This window comes from Centrocercus urophasianus, unplaced genomic scaffold (genome assembly GCF_019232065.1).
Source record: "Centrocercus urophasianus isolate 14NV4802_14NV808 unplaced genomic scaffold, USGS_Curo_1.0 seq_3, whole genome shotgun sequence".
NCBI lineage: Eukaryota > Metazoa > Chordata > Aves > Galliformes > Phasianidae > Centrocercus > Centrocercus urophasianus.
Window position 1 is genome coordinate 1,996,292 of NW_024884866.1, and position 20,077 is coordinate 2,016,368.

At 36.4% G+C, this 20,077-nt stretch overlaps 1 protein-coding gene across 5 annotated transcripts in view; it reads right to left on the reverse strand.

Moving 5' to 3' along the window:
* DCLK2 (doublecortin like kinase 2) overlaps nucleotides 1–20,077 on the reverse strand; it is a 79,153-nt gene that overhangs the window by 27,269 nt on the left and 31,807 nt on the right. For 3 of the 5 annotated variants that reach the window (XR_006170489.1, XM_042828430.1, XM_042828429.1), the window contains exons 3-6: nucleotides 11,211–11,313; nucleotides 9,289–9,390; nucleotides 7,955–8,005; nucleotides 5,527–5,621 (exon numbers count right to left, since the gene is read on the reverse strand). Coding sequence is in view for 3 of the 5 variants with exons in the window: in XM_042828430.1 (XP_042684364.1) it covers nucleotides 5,527–5,621; nucleotides 7,955–8,005; nucleotides 9,289–9,390; nucleotides 11,211–11,313 (351 nt within the window). In the remaining 2 variants the exon portion in view is untranslated. The remainder of the gene's footprint in view (nucleotides 1–5,526; nucleotides 5,622–7,954; nucleotides 8,006–9,288; nucleotides 9,391–11,210; nucleotides 11,314–20,077) is intronic. The other 2 variants (XR_006170490.1, XM_042828431.1) reach the window with 1 other exon arrangement.

Below are 20,077 nucleotides of genomic sequence, written 5' to 3' on the forward strand. Positions count from 1 at the left end.
AACTGTACAGCTGTACAAGTTAATTTTGCAGAGTCTCTGTTGTTTACCAGCATTTGGCATAGCAGTAGCATCAAACAGCAACCAGGCAGCTACTACTACTAGTCATTGCTAATAACCTAAAATGAGACTGTGTTAATGTAACAGTCTTTCTGAGCTATTTGTTTAACAACAATAGGACAACAAGGACACTTAGTTTAAATGACACTGATGCAAAATCATGAGTCAGTCTCCTATCCCATCAGTCACATCTTCAGGTATGAAACAGGGGTAACAGAAGAGATCCCTGCAAAATATTAGACATGAGTCACACTAAAACATCAGTAATCCATTTGGGCTTTTGAATGAGTGAAAATACAAATGAATATCTAGCTCACATTTCCACCTTCCTTCATCCTTATAATCAGGTCAGAGCATGACTAGGCACATAACTTCTTACCACTGTATTTACAAGAAGGAAACAGATAGGAGCAGGAAAATAGCTAAGACACAAAAAGCTAAGACAATAGGAAAAGGAAAAATTCTAATGTTGCTGTTCTAGCTGAGATGATTGATCAGAACCTGAAACAGCAACTTAACGTTATATCTGCCAATAATTATTTACCTCATGGCTCTAGAGACGAGGTCTAACCCACTTTAGCTGTATTTTGGGAGCTGGGTCTACTGGTCTCGGTTCCTCCTTGGCAAAACCAGTCTAGTCTTTCCCTACTGTGTCAGAGTAGACATAAACTCTCCAGCTGTCTATGATGTACTTGATTAGACAGAAAAGGTGGGAAAGAGATGTGAGTTAATAGCAAGTGACTCATGGCTAAGTAACAATTATTAATAAGATATTTTCTAATCATTAAGCTACACAGTGATTTGTGGTATTTTGAGTATCTTGCACGATTGATATCCCTAGTTCACTAGTCATGGCTGGATTTGCACAGAGAAGAGAAAAGGATGCACACTGATACACTACTGAATACAGATGGAATCTATGATCACCGTGCAGATTAAACTTTGCAACAACTCCTCCTCCTGTGTTCTAGTCTACACTGTAAGCACCTTCAGTACTGCTCCCCTTACACTGTGCACAGGACATACATCCACCTTCTCTCTCATATGCAAGTCATAGAAAACTCAGACCCAAGGCAATATTATTACCTCATTGTATGACACCTCTTTCTACCATATAACAGCCAAATAATCAAAGTAGGATTTTTTTTTTCTTTTTTCTTTCAACATCTGAAGTATCCAGGAAAAAAAAAATCAATTGAAAATCACAAAAGCTTTTAAATCATCACAGAATTCAAGAGATGAAGTAAAATGAGTATGCAAGTATAAGGTGATGGGTAAGTAGGGAGGGACTGGCCAGGGTCCCTGAAGATCTGTTTCAGAGCCTGAGTCTATGATTTGGGAGATAAAAAAACAGCAGCTTGTCAGTCTTCATTTCAGTTAATGCTACTCACCCAGTACATAAGACTTTTAAATGTCTTTTGAGTCAAAATGCTACCATACCTCAGAAAAATTGTGTTTATATAAAAAGATGGAAAAAGTAAGAAGGTAATCTGAGATAAGTGTACATCTGGTGGGATTTTATTTTTCATCCAACGAGAGTCTCAGGAAGGATCCACAGATTGAATTTCACATTCTACTGAAGTAGAATGGTACCTTAATTGACTAACCTTTGCACTTAGGTTAGATAAACTGTCCATGATACAAATGTTTGTAGAAATGTTTTGGTGTTGGTTTTTTTTTCCCCCACATTCAATAAGTAACTTCTTGGTAGCCATATGGGATAGTGCCTTCTAGAGCTTTTTTTTTTTTTTTTCTGCAGTGTTACTGCTTCCCACCTAAAGGTGTCTTTGTGTCTGTTTCACTTGTCAGAAGACTTCTGTCACCGAATTGCCTGGTCTGGTGTACATGGCTGTACGTGTACGTAAGTGCTTTATTACAATGCTCAGTACTAACAAATCTCTAAGATAAAAACAATATAAATACATTTTGTTGCACTGCTCTGGTAACACTGAAGAACCATGCAAAGATTTACTGTTTCTCCTAAAGAGATTCTGAGTTTCACCATATTATGTAAAGCTTTCAGAGAACCCAAGGCAGAGATAACATAGAGTTGAATACATTGGTTTTCTTCCCATCACCGAATAGCCAAGTCTTTTTATCTACTCTATGAACAAGAAAGAAACTTAATTGTAGATTTACCAAAAGCAACACTTAAAGAACTCCTCTCAGAACTGCTGTTGCCTAGGCTGGATAATTCCTTGCATATATCCCTAATATGCCATTGCTAACAGGCAAACGTGCATACAATACTAATTATTACTGCCTTGATGGAGATAGGTACTGATCTCTCAAATCACTTAAGCACATGTTTAACTTTAAGTAAATTAACTGTCCCATTGAAGTAAAAGGGACTAATCAATAGCTTAAAATTAAGCAAGTGCTTAACTTAATTGCTGGATTGGGTGTTAATGCCCTTTCTCTTCGATCATTTGCTCAGTAAGTCAAAAAAGTAACATAAGACAAATTCAAACACTACTGCTTAGCATAATTGCAATTCTAAGAAATGCCTCATCTGCAAAGTATAATTTTATTAAGGAAAAAAAAAAAAAAAAGAAGGTAAGACTTCAGAGTACTTGATTCCAGTAAGAGACAACAAAACACACCCAAGTAAGGATATTACAACACTACTGTTCAAAATCTCATACATACTATAGTCTCTGATGATTTTTATGATACATGTCATGCTTAGTAACACATGTACCAGGTGAGCTAGGAGTCAAAGAACCCTTTTTAACATTACATATCCTGGTCTATAAACACACATTGAGAACCAACAGCAAGTAACAAGTAACCATGTAGTTCATGCCCCTGTCTGTTATTTGTTATACCTAAATCCTTACCTTGAAACAAACCACTACAATAGGTTAACTGCTTAGTAATGAGCTCAGATTGTGAGGTTAAAAACATAATGACAAAAGGAAAGTAGTACGCAACTTTACTTGCTTCTTTAATGTGTGCTATTATTTATTCATGCAGTTACAGTCAAAAGGCAACATAGTGGTGTATCTTTATTTTTCACTTACTGGACTACAGGCATTTATTTAAGGTTGTAGGAGAATTGTGTAGTGTTTATTATTCTGCAGCCATAGCATAAATTCTGATGACTTCAATATCATTTGAGAGTCCAGAAAAAATTTTTAAACACTTTTACAAAATCGGAATGTTGTAGAGCACATGGGCTTAATGTATGCAGTGAACAATTAATAGCATATGGGTGCTCTATTTGGAGAGCCAAAAAGGAACAGAAGTAAAACCTTTCTCTTAGAAGATAAGCTGTTCATCAGAAGTGTTTTCTGCAAGGAGATTCTGCACTTGTACTTATAAAGCAGTGCGAACAGAAAGAATCCTTGTGGACTGAGAAGGCTTCACTTTAAAGGAAAAGGCAGCTATAATACTGCATTTACAAAGCCTAAAAATCCTCAGAAATATTCTTTATACCTTCACTGTCTGCCACAGTATTTATTTATATCCTCATTTTCGTTCAGCTGCAGTTCATGGTACCTTTAAATAAGCACAGAAAACCAGATTATTTGTCTGTGCAGTGATGCAGTTGTAGCAACAAGGAATTCTTCAATAATAGAGAGCACCAGTAATCTCAAAATACTGAAATTGGTCTGTGCTTTCCTGCTGTTTTTGTCATTGGATTTGCCAAGATCAATCTTAGAGTAATAGCAATGGGTTTCTTAAAATAATCTTGTTTTGCATTAAAAATGTTTCTCTGTTACTGTTTTTATGTTGATATTTTCCACTGAAACTGTCATTAATACTAGAACATAACCAGGAAATTGCACAGTGTTCTTCATCCTTTTGGAGATTATCCTGAGATTCACCCACTAATTTTTCCTATCTTTAGTCTCAGGAACGCAGCTGGAGCAGATACATCTCAATGGGATAAAATAAGGGATACTCACTACTTCAGTGACACATCAGGTCTGAGATGATTCATTTATAGTTGGTGGTTTTTTTTGTTATATAGGAATGACTTGACAGGAAGACAGGAAGACTCATTAATATCTAGCATCAATTAAACTCCTAGATGAAAAGGTACAGCAGTCTACTTCATTGAAATTGACAGTGAAGGGAAAACAGGACACATCCACTTCACAGAGAAACGCTTGAAAAACTAACAGAATTCTCTCTTTCTTAATGGAGCTTTAATCTATTGAACACCGTATGGAGAGGAAAAAAAAAACCCTAATTATCCAGTTTCTAAACTTATAATTTCAGTAACGAGCATTTGTTAAGTATTGCACTGAGCAGCTGAGAGCCTCATGTCCACTAATTTTGGCATTCTTTACCATAAATTTATTCAAGAGCTGTCAAGACGAATTTAAGACCACGGTTACAATTTTCAATATCTGAACTATTGCAGCTCTTGAAAGTGCTTTGTAAACAAAGATCAATCTATGTTGCTTTGGACAAAAAGCAGCTATGGAATAGTACAGCTCATCAATATGAATTGTCTCAATGAGCCAAACACTAAAATATATTGAAATTTAACATGGAAATCGAAGTCTTTTCTCAAGTATCTGGAGAAAAGATTACTCTTCACAAAACAAAGACGTGGTAACAATTAGCATGTCAAAAAAACAGATCTAAATACTATTCAAATCACTTCTTTAGCCAGACCCTTAATTCAGACAACAGTTCTCCACAGAATTTTGCAGCCTCTTCACAACTGTTGTGCTCACCAAAGGGAGCTATTACTTGATCAGAATAATCAGACAGAAAACCATGTAGTCTGCTTCCACAAAAGCTGCAATTCATGATTCCATAAGAAAATTCTCCTTGAAAGGAGAGCTGCGCAAATGCAGCAGTATGATTCTCTGCTGTGTGCTCCAGACCATTCCTTTAATTTTACCAAGTAAAAGGCTCCGGGAAGCCTCTAAGAACTATAGATGTTGCCATTCTTTCATACAAGAGGCAGAGAATTCTCTTGGTGCAACACAGAGAAAAGTCTGCCAGATTTCAGGCAGCTCTCAAAGGAATCCCTCTCATGCTTTTTGGCAGGAGATTGCATTAAGTAGTGAAATTCTGTGCCACAGGTGAAGGAAGGGTGCTTCAGATGAAATTTTGAGCAGTGCTGCAGGATGATAAACTATTTTGAAGAGGATACTACATTAATATATGCTAAGGGGATATAAATTACTCCGAGAATTTATGCCATCTACAAAACAGTGCAAAACCTGAAGGATTAATTGGCGTATTCAAACCACTGTCAACATCTTCAGATTTCCTTAAGCTCAGTTCACCACCCTGCAAAGATGGTGACAAGACACAAAGATTGCGAGATGAAATACAGAAGTCGTACATCAGCTCCCTCTTGCACTCTAACCTTGACTTTAACCTCATACTAGCAAGGCTGCTCCATAGAATTATAACCTTTTTTTTTTTGAAACTATTATTCAGTGTTACTGTAATACACCAATTAATAACAGAATAGAGTATTTTTATGGATCTGATACTTACCTTGAGTCCACGAAAGCTGCCTGGGCTTGTTGGTGAAGAACTGGAGGACTTTGTAGATTTTGGAGTGGATAATTGACTGCTTGGTGTTCCATTAACTGCCAAAAGTAATACAAGCAAACAAATGGAAGATGATTAAAAGCAAGCAAACAAACCCACCTAACTAGCTCTAAAACATAATATCTCTTTCTGACTAGATATCACTCAAATCTGTGCATAAAGATCAAAAGAGACTCGTCATCAATTAGGAATAAATTATGTGATCACATGCCACAAAATTGTTCACCCAAAACTCATGTGGCTATATATGGGTTTAAGAGAATACACAAATATCACATTGCTCTTTCAGAATTTTAAAAAGTCAACTCTGTACTTCGCAAGTGTGAGAGCTTTTATAATAGACATAATCTCTTTACATTCCAGAATTTACTGTGATATTGCACAACAAAATATAGGGAGAGGAAGTTTTCATAAGCAGAAACACAAGGCTGTCTTTTTCTCACTTTTGTATCAATACAATACTTTTCAGGTATAACATTCTGCAGAACACAATTTTTGATGGTTTGTTGGTTGTGGGTTTTTTTGCTGTTTTTGAGTGTAATCTAAATACGTTTTTTTCAGCTTCAGCAGTCTACCTGTTAGTAGTCCAGGCTGACTGCACTGCGACTTCCAGAAATTCTTGTTCTTCATAACTGTATCTCTCATGTGTGGTGTTAAGGTACAAATATTTAGCTATAGAATAAGTCTGTCTTGAAATTTTTTAAATTGATTCCCAAACCAGTTACAGGACTAAGAATTTATTTTTTTCTGCAAAAGATATTTAGAATTTCAACATAGTTTTGAGTTTGACTTTAACAAGGGTTGCACACAAGCAATAGATAAGTAACTTCAGCTGAAGTGCATTTTTAAAGAAGTAAAAGGAATTTAGAAGCATATGTCCCTCGTGCAGATCTGTAAATATGCTGCTTTTCATCACTTTGTTTTACATAAACTTCTTTGAACTGAGCATGTCAGCGCCTTGTTGTTTTGAAAGGAATTTGCAAGTATGAAGATGAGAAGGGCTAGTAAATGCTGTTAGAAGTAGTTCCCAGCTGTAAAGTACATGAACAAAAAAAGACCAATTATTACTACAGAAGAAAAACAATTTTGTTTCTTCACAAATTCTTTTTTATGAAACTCATAGATAAGACAGTCTTTCCTGAACATAACCATTGAAGCCTACACCATAAGTCATCTCCATCTCTAAGTCACTCTCACCCTTTTAAGCAATGGCAGAACCACTAAGCTGTACCTGAGAGTTTGGCTAGTTAACAATCTTCCCTCTTTTAAGGAAGAATGTCCCACCATACACTCACAGTATTCCAGCTCTGTGCTTGCTGGACAAGTGTGGTGGCACTCTGAGCCAGGGGTGTGATTAAATGACCTCCTGAGGTTCCTTCCAACTATTTTCCTTCTGTTGTTATACAATACGTAGCACACTCTGCCAAGGATCTGAAAGGGATGTCTGTAGATCACAGAATCACAGAATTGTAGGGGTGGGAAGGGACCTCTAGAGATTGAGTCCAACCCCCCTGCAGACAGCAGTACTTTTTTTTTTTTTTAACTTGGAAAACAGAAGCAATCTGTATTTATTTTTAGCACTTAGCTTGTTTGCTGAATTGATTTGCTGATTATTTCATGTATATGCAAAACTTGCAATCTTAAGTATTTTCTAAGTGTAAGTACTTTTGAGTTTTCTTTCTACACCGAAAAAGCAGCTTGAACATAAAGAAAAAAAGAATCTACTCTGTTTTTCCTTAACTAGTACACGTTAAGTGACAATTCACTGTAGTGGAATGCTGAATACTGTAAAACCTGTGAATACCTTTAAAATTGTAAAGGTAAAAGTCAACACTTTTAATATGGTCCAAAGTCACAACTTATTTGCTAATGAAAACATAAATTACTTGAAAGAGATTTAGTGTTTCAGAGTAATACCAGCAAAATTTTCACTTGGAACTGAAGGTTGAAAGAGGTTTCTTGTCATTCCAGCCTTGGTTCTAAAACACCAAAAGAAAAAAAGAAGAGCAAGAGGCTGCAAATAAAAAGGTGTGGTACAAGTTTCTGCACCTCTCTTGTCAGCGCCTCTCTTGTTTTTTTCCACTACCTGAACATTTCTATTCTGCTTCTCAGAATGCTTTTCTGCTTGTAGTAAGATTAATTTAACATTAACAATGGTAGCAGATGTCCAACAAACAACTATAAAGCGTCATTTAGATTATCTCAGTCAAAGACCTACTTTTCACAAGAATAATGGATGCATTATGGGTCTGGCTCAGTAAATGCAAAATGTGCATTTCAATCTTAAAAATACTCACAGATGCAGAGGAAAGTGGAAATGGAGAGGAAGGAGACACACTAGTGATATACAGCCATAACAGTAATGGCTCACCTGGGGATTTTGCTGAAGAATGAGCACTGGAGTAGTGGCCACCCTTCTTAACTGTACTCATATATTTGACACAAAGGAAAAAGACATTAAGGAGAAAAGTTATTAAACAGCTCTGAACATGCATGAAAGAAAGAAGGGGAAAAAAAAAAAGATAACATTACATGAGAAAAAAAGGCAAGTAAATAGAAGGATAAACAGCAGACACTTTGGATAAATTTTCAGATTAAGCTAACCAATGGAAGTGTCCAAGGAGAAATAAATTAGGAAATGGCAGTGCTGATTTCTAAATACTTTGCCTAAAATTCACTATTGATAATGAATATATTCTATATATGTCCTGTGCAATCTGACTGCAGTTAACAGTCTTGTATGAAATACAGGCCATTCCTGAAACTCACCATTTGAGGCTTTCCAGTTAAATATACCAACTTTGCAAACAGAAGATAAATATTCCACTTCTAAAGATCTCACAGACATAAAATGACTTTAACCAGCATCTATTAAGCAATAAATATTGACATGGATGTGAGAATTTGGAACATATTGTAGTTTTGAATAGAGGCACAGGAGCTTACACACATATAATTACAATTGAAACAGAGCACTGTCTATTTACATATTCAGTGGTTTGATTTCAGGACTACTTCTTCAGGTCTGAGAGAAAGAAATCAATTGAGTTTTGTTTTATTTAAAAATTAAATGCAAAACTAGAATAGGAAAAACAAGATTCTCCTTTCTATTTATTTGTATAAAAGACTCAGTGTTTGGAACAGATGGGATTCAGTCACGCTTCCGTCAAATACACAACATGAACCTTACTTTGAAATTATACAGAGTACAAGAAAAAAAAATCTCTGTTAATGAGTAATTATATTCCAGAATAGCTCCTAAACTTGCTTCAAATAACAAAATCCTGTATTTTGACATTATTTGGTTTACATAGGAAGAAGCTTCTGAATTCAAAACATTTAAGGCTATAGTCTATAAACATCAATTCAACCACATAGCCATCCTATAGTTAAGTTTTCAAGCAAATTAACTGCTATGCTGAAAGCATATCCCAGGTAAACTATTGGCACAAATTATTCCAATCTTCTCAGAATCGAACTTTTTGTGCCTGTTAATTAATAAATAGAAACAACATTTCTTCTCAGGACTCAAAAATAAATGTGTGTTTTATTATAAACTAGTACTAAATCTATGTGAGAAACAGGTAAAACATTTTTATCAGGAAAGAAAGCATACTAGTTGTATTTCACAAAGAGCCAATAGCTTTTTCAACCCCTTAAGCAACTGCTTGAGTGTATTTTATGTGCTCATCCTAGAAGTTGTACCTGATGCAGGTGATTTGCTTCGACGTGAAGGTCCTGGACTTTTGGACCCTGAATACCTCATGCCAGATGATCGGGAGTAAGACGATTTCATAACACGGCACTCTGCAAACCAAGCAGGTGGAATTTCAAACACAATCCAGTGTACCAGCTTTCTGCAAACCCTGCAGTTGCTGTTTATTATCCAGAAAAAAACATCAGTATTTTCCCAATATGCTTGCCAAGCTGAATGAAGCAATCTCAGGACTTAACCCACACATCATAAAAAATTTTTTGAGCCAAATGCTTTATGTAACATTTCACATGTCATATTCAAAGTCTTGAACTTGGATTATGATCATTATTCAAGTTTGTACCTATGCGCGGCCAAATGATTGAAGTCAGTCAGTGACAATGTTCCTCTGATAGTTCAGTAAATTCTGTGTGCTGAAATGGCAACTTCATGTAGGGTAAATGCACAGCAAGCTTATTTTACCTTCTTTTGCAAGAAACTGATGTTGTGAACAATTTTTAAAGAGGTGAAAAATGCCTATTGCTTCCAAAATGCTGAGACAACAGATTACTGTAATTTACCATCAACTATATATCATGAAATAAAGGACAACCCAAATAGGAAAGGAGTAAATAATCATACATGTATTGACATTTTTGAAAAATTTAAATTCCTACAGTTAGCATCTATTGCAAATCTCTCCCCATCTAATCATATCGTTTTCCTTCTTAATTTTGTCCCTGTTATTCATCACTGTAATGGCAATGCCATGACTATGCTATCAAGTCATCATCAAAAATGATACGTAGAGCTGTACGCCCCAGGCATGATCCACTCTGTACTGAAATTGCTTTTATCTATTTATCTATGAAGTCCTCCAAAAGTATTAAACAAAGCAAGGCCCATTGATGGTGAAGAGACCAAGCGAGAAAGAAACCCTCAGTTTCTAGTTTCTCAGTAAGGAAATCAGCGTGGTTAGTCTGCACATGTTAGTATGGGAAAAGCAAACTTTTAACCAAGGGTATTTATATTTTTGTCCAGACTAGAATTTGCAGTGTGAGGTAACAGGGTCATGTTCTCTTATGGCTGCACAAGAATACAACTGGACCTCAGCTAGTTTAAAACCGTATGTAAAAATTACCATTTATTTGAATCAACATACTCTGGTAGTTCTAGAAGAGCAGCATGCTGGCAATAACAGTAAAATGGGAGAGAGCTGAATTTGCCAATGCATTCAGGTGTATAAAACACTGTGGTTAGGCATATAACTATATTACTTAATATAATAGAAGATTTTGTAATCGAATAAGATTGTTTATAGCAATTAGAAAAAACAGCATAAATATACAATCCAAAGTGAACCTCAAATAATCTGATGATTCTTGCCAGGGCAATTACTGCTACCCACAAAACTTTCACAATATAAACAAGCACAACATTTGGTCTACAGCATTCAAGAATGATATATGAATTGTTTATCAGGACAATCTGAGACATGAAATTAGCAGTTATGTATAAGATTTTTCAAAACTCACATGAAGACAATAACATGGAGACCATCTTGTAGTCTGCAGTTGTCAAAAGAAAATGTTTGTAACTGGCTTTAGAAACACTAGAAATGCAAGTGAACCTTTTAAAATGCAATTTTAGAAATTACACTTATATTAGAAATGTAAGTGAACTTTTTTAAAATGCTGTTTTCCAGGCAAGTTTAAGGACAGGATTTGTTTCCTAAGAAAACAGATCATGTTTGTTGGTGGATTTTAACTGATGTACAGAATATAGATGATGGGTTGGGAAAAATGCTTTAAGTGATATGGAAATATATTCCAACACATATTTTCCTATATCATATAGCTCTTGAGGATTGACCAGAGGTTAGGAAAGACCTCAATGAATTTGTTTCTATTGGGTTCAGGAAATGCAGTCTTACCACTGTGATCCAAAACGAAGTCATCCTGAGCATACCGGTATTTTTCAGGGCCACATGCAATGAAGACATCATCATCTCCAAAGAAGTCCTGCAAGCATGTCACCTTAATGGCAAAACATACAGGTTAAAATAAACAAATGTAGCATTTTCACATGGTAAATCTTCCGTTAGTCAGCAACTCTTATTAAGTTTGTGTACTCCTTTTTACTCTAATGTTCTTCTATAATAACAGTCGTCGTAGTTCTCAAGTACTTTAGCTATTCCTCATGTGCAGGAACACTCACAGCCAAGAATGTAAATACTTACTGCCCCTTACCTCCAAGACATGCTCCTCTTGTACTTCTTCTACCTGTACTTTTGCCGATATGTGCATGGTAATGGCTTTGCAGCTAGAAACCCTACTGATAAGTAGCATTAAAGCTTCTGGTATTCTTGCACTAATGGCTTGTGAGCAAACTCTGTTCAAATTTTTGCTTCTGTAAGATTTTTCTTAACGCTCTAATGTATTTAATTTTCATCTTTAAATGTCACACCAAACCAAACCACTACTTGTCCCTTTTCTTAAAAGGTAATCTAGAAAAAAACAAAATACAGAGTTCCTTCCATGCCCTTCACAGCTCATTCTGTTTTTAACTGTTAAAGTACTATTGTTACAATCTATTTCAAGAAAGATGAGGCTTTAAAAAGGACAAATGCTTTAGACTCAAGAGACAAAACTAAAGATCATGGAAAAAATAAGAACAAAAAAGCAACTAAGCCTCAAGAAATCAGTTTGTGTAGGAGTAAATATCTAATTTAGAACAAATTAAAACCAATAATGCCACAAAATAAATCTCACTGAACTGCTTTTAATTCACTCTAAGAAAAAAAAAAAAAAAAAGAAGATTACAGGTAGCAAGACAATTCTTAAAACTAATCTGATCAGCATTTTCCTGTGTAATTGCTTTACATCCTCTCCCACTCCCAACCTTCCCCACCCCTTCTCTATTATTTTTAACATTCTTTTTTGACATTGCATACCCTGAATGGGATTTGGGAATAAAAAACAGGCAGAAGCTAGGGAAGGTGGAACTATTTGGTAAAACCATTTAATTAACCAAGTAAAACAAATGATTGTTTCTAGGGAAACGGGTATTTCTCCTTTCCAGCTACCTGTCAGCACCATTTGCATATTTTACCCAGGGTGATAATGGCAAATACTGGCATATCTGGAGGGAGGGCTTGCTGCTGCCTGCAGCAGGCAGCACTCAGAATACCAATGACCCTGTGTGCTCTGCAAGAAGAGACCAGGCAGCCAGAAGCAGCACAGTTGTCATGGCAGCTCACCCAGAGCAGCAGCAGGTGCCCCTCCAGTACCGTCCTCATGCTGTGCCACTTGCAGTATCGAGTATTTCTTTCACTGTGTTAGGGAGACAAAGGATTCCAGCCTCTAATGAAATCCTTTTATTTTTGTCCTACCGTCTTTACAACAATCTAGTCACACTGCCTGGAGACATTTTAAGCTGCACTTGAAATTGCTACCAAAGAGGCAGTAACAACTTGATTCAAAAGGCTGTACAAATTTCAGAGTCTTGCTAACATGCTCACATCCCCTCTACTTAATAACCTTCTCTATTAATAACTGAACATTGCCATTTCCAGAGATTTCAGATTTTTTTCTTTCTTTTGCCAGAAGCCTCACCACTGAAGCAAAAGCAAGCTTTAGAAAAAAAAAGACTAAATATCCTTACCACCTGCAAGGAGTAGGAGGGCAGAGAGCTCAACAGCCAACTCAAACCCACCATTATAAGAAAAGCTATGAGAAAGCGTTCAGAATAGTCATCCAGGATGCACCACTGCAAAGAGAAAGAAGCTCTCTGTGAAGCACAAGCTCACATCCCAAGTCCCAAAGTGGGGGCCGTTCCCACAGGCTGTACACCCATCACTTGTTTGCTTGTGCCTCTAGTGCCACTGTAGTGCTGTTTTGAGCTAGTTACATTTGAATGCTGTACTAAAATGAATCTGGTTCTAATATGAAGCTTCTCCCTGATTCCTTAACACGTCCAGAGTAATATCCAAGCTGTAAGGTGGAGAGGACAGAATGATGGGTCTTATGTCAGATTGTGAGAAATACATGGAGATGCACGTATGATACCATGCGTGGTATCATCCTTTTGCTGTTTATAGAGCAGTTCTACACACCAATGAATCTACAATGATCTGTGCACAAAAGATGACTGGAATAGCCTTGAAAGTGCCCCTTAAAAAAAAAAAAAAAAAAAGGTATTTATTTCCATAGACTTATGTATACTTTCCTCACACAAGAATTCACAGTAGAAGTTGACATAAGTACCATCTATCTTATCCTTTCCTGGCTATTTTATAAAGAAATGGTATACATCTCCATGGGAGAAATAGTGTTACACCAGTAGCATTCAAGCCATGTCGAAGCATCCAGTGTCACAGTGTGAGCCAGAAGAACAAGTAATGGGCAGGCAGCAATGACTGGCAACCAGAGTGGAAGGCCTAGCCAACTATACTGCTCTTGACGTAGCAAAACTGGATGTAAAGCATAACAGTATTTGACCTCTTCATCCACAGATGATGACAATGCTGTTTTTACTTTATTCGTGACAAATAACAATGCAACAGCTCACAAAGAGAAGATATCCTTAAGGTATCCAGTCGTCTCAAATGCAGTTATGTTGAATGGAAAGAAATTTACACGCTGAAGTGAATAATACTGTGTTCCTTAATTATTACCTGGGGGTTTTAACTAGTTTCATGTTCTAGTACAAACAAATTCAAGCTTTTAGCACATACGCTTGTGATGTAACTTTGAAATACAGATAATACAATTAGTGACAAATCAAAAAAAACACCACACAGCAGATCAGTATCAACACCTTCCAGCCAAGAGTTCACTGAATAAATTGTTATTTATTCCAGCTGCACAGCTATGTTTCATCCTAAACATAGAATGATGAGCTGTAAAGAGAAATGGACTGATTCAATTTAGCATGGCTGATTCAATTTAAATAACAGCAACAGGACTGTTCATTTTAAGTCTGCAGAACCACACCCTGTGTCTGGGGAAATCTGCTCGGGATGACAAAATCCCCATATCAGACGGAAATTGAACTACAACATCCAAACTGAAAAAGATAGACAGGATTATTTTCATTTCTTTTTAAACAATAAAGAAAAAAAAATATATTTACTGACTTCAGGAAAACAGGATATGGTATAAATATTTGAAAAAGGAAGTGCATAAAATACAATGCAAAAGAAAAACTAAGAGAAATGATATGCCAAGTAAAGCTGGATTTGTGGATGTGTTTTTCAGCTCAGTAGTAGTGACAAGCATTAAAGGCTGAAGCTCTTAAAAAAATGCAATGTGTTGTTTCATTTATTTATTTATTTATTTATTTTTCCCGCCATCAATTGCTACCAAAAAACATAATAACATATTAAATGTCACTGTGACAGAACTAGATATAACCTCCAGACTATTACCTTCAGTCTGACAGGTCTCCACTTCTCTCCCAAGAAATGCTACTCATCTTTGACTGGACCAGATCACAGCTTGCTGTCCTGACAGTTTTGCCCTTTGCAACTTTTTTTTTCTGAGTAAGCAAAAGTAAAATATTTGTCTATTTTACCAGACAGGCTAGCTTTGTAATCATCATTTTTGTTTCCCTTTTTCAAACAAAGTTAGCATTGCTGAGGTTCAAGAGTTTGTCCATGTCCTAAAGAGCAAAGTACAAGGAAAGCAGTCCTGCAGAAATAGGGGAGTTGGCCATTTTCTATTTCAGATCCATCACCACCAGCAAGGGCAGACTTAACTTTGAAAAGGAAGAGCTTCCTCTCAGCATCCTCCGAAACTCAAAGAGGAAGGTAAAAAGGGCAGTCCCACCCCTTCCTTCTGAGTACTGTGATTTTAACACAGATTTTCTTACCTTGGAACTTCCTCTGTGTCTCTGCACTGACTCAGAACAATTTGACCAAGCCAAAAGAGATGGATGTGTTTAACCATTATTCTTAACTACTTACTAAATCATCAGTGTCCTTCACTACTCAAACTGAGACCAGAACAAAAGAGGTTCAGCACTAGCTTAAGGCAGCTATTTGCCTGTTTATACTGAAACGCATTTCCAGACAGGTCTTCAGTAAACTGTGAGAGAGAAGCCAAACCAGTAGCCAGGACACATCCTGGAAGACACATACAAAGATAAGTCATAAACCAGTGAATCCTTGATATACCCTTCTTAAAAAAAAACAAAAAACCAAAAAACACTGGAATTGCCAGTATTCTTTTTAATTAACAACATGTTCACTTGGCAGAAATTACAGTGTCAAGGGCAACCACGCTAAGTGAATTAGAAACAGGTGAAAAATAAATTGTGCAAGAACCAGACAAGCATGGAAGCCCACATTAGAGTACACAGGAATAGCAACAAAAACACTGCTAGACTAAATATGTGGTAAATTTGGAATCTAAGTTAGAATAATAAAATTCTTGCTGGTATAGAGAAGAAGCACTTGCCATCTTTGAGGCTTAACTAGGTCAAGTCACACAGAAAGAATGCAAAACTAACAGCTGTTACAAAATGAAAAAGTTCATTACCTGATTTGTTACACGTCTGTGCATGTTGGTGAATTTGAAACCAGCAAATTTACTTTGAAATTCAAAGACTTTCCTTTATAATAATCTCCTATATTTCTGAACAAAATAAATAGTATTTTAAAAAATGTTTTATCAATTATTTAGATACTGTAACACCATCCTAACAATCTCAGTTAACCAGTTTGTGAAACATCTCCTTTCTCTCTATGGATGGATGAAGTACTATCCCCTCACTAAGCTGCTGTACATTTCCATAAAGCTATATGTTACAGTCTGATTTCTAGGCTAGAACAGGATATTGTCTGATTAACTTTTCTTTCATGAAGTTCAATAGACAGCTAGAAAATAATTAAGTTTCTTGAATATACATGTATATTTAAAAAATAACATTGTAAATATTGAAAGACAGCTTGTTACCCTATTCAGGAAAAATGGGGGAAAAAAACTGAAAAAAAAACCATAAGAAAAGAAGAATAATGCTCCTAGGCCAACTTTCTAAATGACTATTTAATCATGGACTGTGACACATTTTTAGAGTCATAATCAGAAAATGAACCTTCTTTCACAGATACCCTGTGATGAGGAACAGCAGTGAAAATGAAGGAGACAAAATCCTTCTGTCCTACAGGGAATCTGAAGAGTAAGAAAGAAAACAAATGTTAAGTATTTGCCTGCTGCCTTGTAAATGGAAAAAGTTTGGCAGTAAGCCCAGGAAACGCCTAATACAGTATGACAATGCAGAAAGACTGCATAAACAGACTGGTCAGGGCACCAGAACTCATGCAGCTATGTGGAACAGATGACAGAATACAGCACATACCACATTTTAGTTTAATTTTAAATATAAACAGGTTTTTGCATCTATTTTTCAATTTCTCTAGAGTTGAATTCAGAAAACGAATACATGTGGAAATGGGAGATTGCAGTTGGGTGCATTTCAAACAGACAGATCAACTTCTCTGCAACGGAAATGACTGCCAGAAAAATAAGCTCTAGAAATATGCACAATATGTGTGCTCCTATCATGTATCTTTCAGTACTGTAGAACTTTTTGGCAAGGCCCACTCACTGGTTGTCCAAACAGAAGACCTGATCTCTTTCTGCAAAATAGTATTTCAAATGTTGCACTAATTATTTGCAGCTATTTAGATATAGGAACAATTGCAGTAGAGAGGGACTAAAATTCTGTACATTTTGAACAGTTTTCACTCACACCATACAAAACATGTCATCATTCTCTGTAACAAAAAATATCCTGGAGCAACCTTTCCCTTAGTATTATCCAGTACTTGAAAAAGGAGTTGATTGTTTCTGTGTATTATGTGATAGTGAAGTTCAAAACCCCACTTCTCAATTCAAAGAGTAACACAAACAAAACCATACTAAACTTGGAAATAGTTGGAAACTGGAAGCAGAATTAACTAATGTTAAACTCGTGACTGTAATCCAGTTTGTCTGAAGAAGAAAACACAGCATTTTCAGTTGACAGAATTATATCTTTGCCCACAGAGGCATTAATCACAGCAGTTCAAATAAGTCAGCATAACAGATTCTTTCCTTTAGTGGCACAACTGGGAAGACTAATGCGGAACCAAAAATAGCACCTGACTTCATACAGCTAACCTTCCATCTTATTTCCGAGTAGCTAGTCTAAAAATAAAAGCCACTTGTATTAAGAAAGAATTTTAAAAGAATAAGCAGACCTAAGACCAGACAGCTGGCTTAGTTTAGTAAAATATGGATTCAATGAAACAAATGCAGTTAAATTATAAGCTATGTTGTTTTTTCCACAGTACCAGCTCCTCTGCACTACTGAAGAAGTCAGTAGTGCCCTGAGCGAGAATCACCTTACTTGACAAACATGGAATTCACGTACTACGTATTACAGAGGATTTGGAAGAATGAAATTCACTTCCGCTCCTTTGACTTTTTAGATGAGAAGAGCTGCTGGGACACACAGCTATGATCTGCTACAATCCTAAACTTCCACTGTTTGTGAGCAGACCTTGTCTGCAGGTCCTAAAATCAACCAAAGTGAAACTCCACATTTTATTTTGCGTGGAACTGAGTGGGAGCTGCTCTGGCTGCAACACCTCTCTGGCATTTCTCAAGATGTTCCTATTACAGCTGCCAACATGTGGAATTAATCAAGGTTCAGCTCAGTCTGCCTGAATCTGAGCCACAGTTCTATATGACTTTGCTCTTTGCTCTGTTCTGGTTTAAAGAGGCTGAAGTCAAGCTGCTCAGTTTGGCTCAAAAAGCACCTGTAGCACCTGTTGCTGCAAATGGTGGAAACACCTAAGTGTAACACATAAGATTTGGATATCCTCAGATTGCAGTTTTTATTCATTACTTTTACAAAGATTCATTTGCACAACAAAAAAAAACCTTCAAACTTCCCTCGTTTTCCTTTCTCCACGAAAACAAAATAACGTCCTAACCAAGACTAAGCAGACGTAAGATGATTTCATAAAGAGCTGAAAAGTATATTTGCAATAGCTTTTCAATTTATTCCATAACTAGATAAAAATTGTACTGAGGTTGGAGATGGTGGTATTTTGTTTTCTGGGAAATTATTTCTGGGAAATTATACCAGTCTAAAGTATAAGGCTGAAACATGCTTGGTGTTTGAAAAGGAATTCAAAGACATAAATAATATCCATACAAGCATACTTTATGTTTCTGAAAAATAATGTCTTCAAATAATCTAAAACAAAAGCAAGGTTACTAAATAAAATACAAACTTATTTCACAAATAGGATTGATGATCAGATGTTTTTTTCTCACTCAGATTTCTCCTTAGAGAAAGAATTAACAGGATTCTATACAGCATTACCATGGTATCCCCGTACACACTTAAAATAATCCATAACTAGTTAAACAAATACTAAGATACAGGTGCACTAATTTATCCATACAGACAGAGGTGTACACAACATTGATAAACGTTACATTTCAATGATGACTCGGAAGAAAGCATCACTCCCAGCTTTCCCTTCCCTCTTTCTGCTTGCTTAAACATCTTAAACATCGGAAGTAATGGAAATTTGTAGTGTGAGTAGTTATCAGTCTGAGGAAAGAAATGCAAAAATTTCAAAAAGCTTTATCTGTGTGCCTATAAAGATCTATTCGTTTCACTGGTATTTCACCCGAAACAAACATTTGCTTTCCAGAAATACAAATCTACATGCAATTTCTAAATGTGATTCTGCTCAAATCCAAGGTAGCAGTGCTCTAGCATAAAGCTTTGCATAAGCCAAAATATAAGCATTCTGGGTCCCACCACCAGCAACGGAGACCGAGCTGCTGCCAGTTCACTGCTGTTCATATTTCAGCCAACTTAAAGTCATCCTGCAATTGTACCTCTTCTCTATAAAATGATCCTTCTGGGACTGAAACGTAGTGTAAGTTCACGCCTGCTCCACGCAGAAGGGAGGTATGTAGTACAAGACCAGTGCACAGCTTGCATTTGAGTATGCAACTGCACAGAAATGCACACCATACAGTAGAGTCACCTTGCAGTACCTTGGTATAAAAGGAGCATAGGCTGTCTCAAAATCACAAACACACTTTGCAACTAGCAGCAGTGCCAGGAAGTGCTACTTAGCAGCCCATCAGGAGCAGACACTGCGTAAGTAACACTGTGGCAAGGCTGTCATTACCACCTATTTCCTATTGCGCATACACATGGCACTAATACCCTTCCTACAGTTTTCTGTAGTCAGGTCAAGATTTTTTTCCTTTTATCTCCAAAAGATAAGCAGGGTCCTAATTCAAGAAGCATATAATATGATTAATCTATTTGCTTTCTGCTAACTTTCATTACATGCATGGTTCAACTTATCAGTTGTCTGATCCTGAAAAAGCATTAAAAAAATGAATTTTCTCTTTCGACTAATTTTTAGCAAAAAAAAATTGTCATTCTCTTCTTCCTCTGGCCATGAGCATCCGATGCTCTGCAAAAGCAGAAATGCTTCTTCAGTGATGATTTCTGACATTCCCTTCAAATGCTGAAATAGCACCACAGTCCTGAAATAATACAGACTGTAAAAGCAGCAAGCAGGAATTTCACAAAGACGTGTCAGAATACTATCCCTGAATGTCACATATTAGATATGTGTGATACATATTACTGGAGATTCACTTTATACTCATTCTCCTCCTGCAGTTTCTCCCATTGAGAGAATTTCTGTATGCACTGGAGTTTTGGTCTGAATTTCAACCACTTCTACACTCGTTTAAGAAGTATTAGCCTTAACCC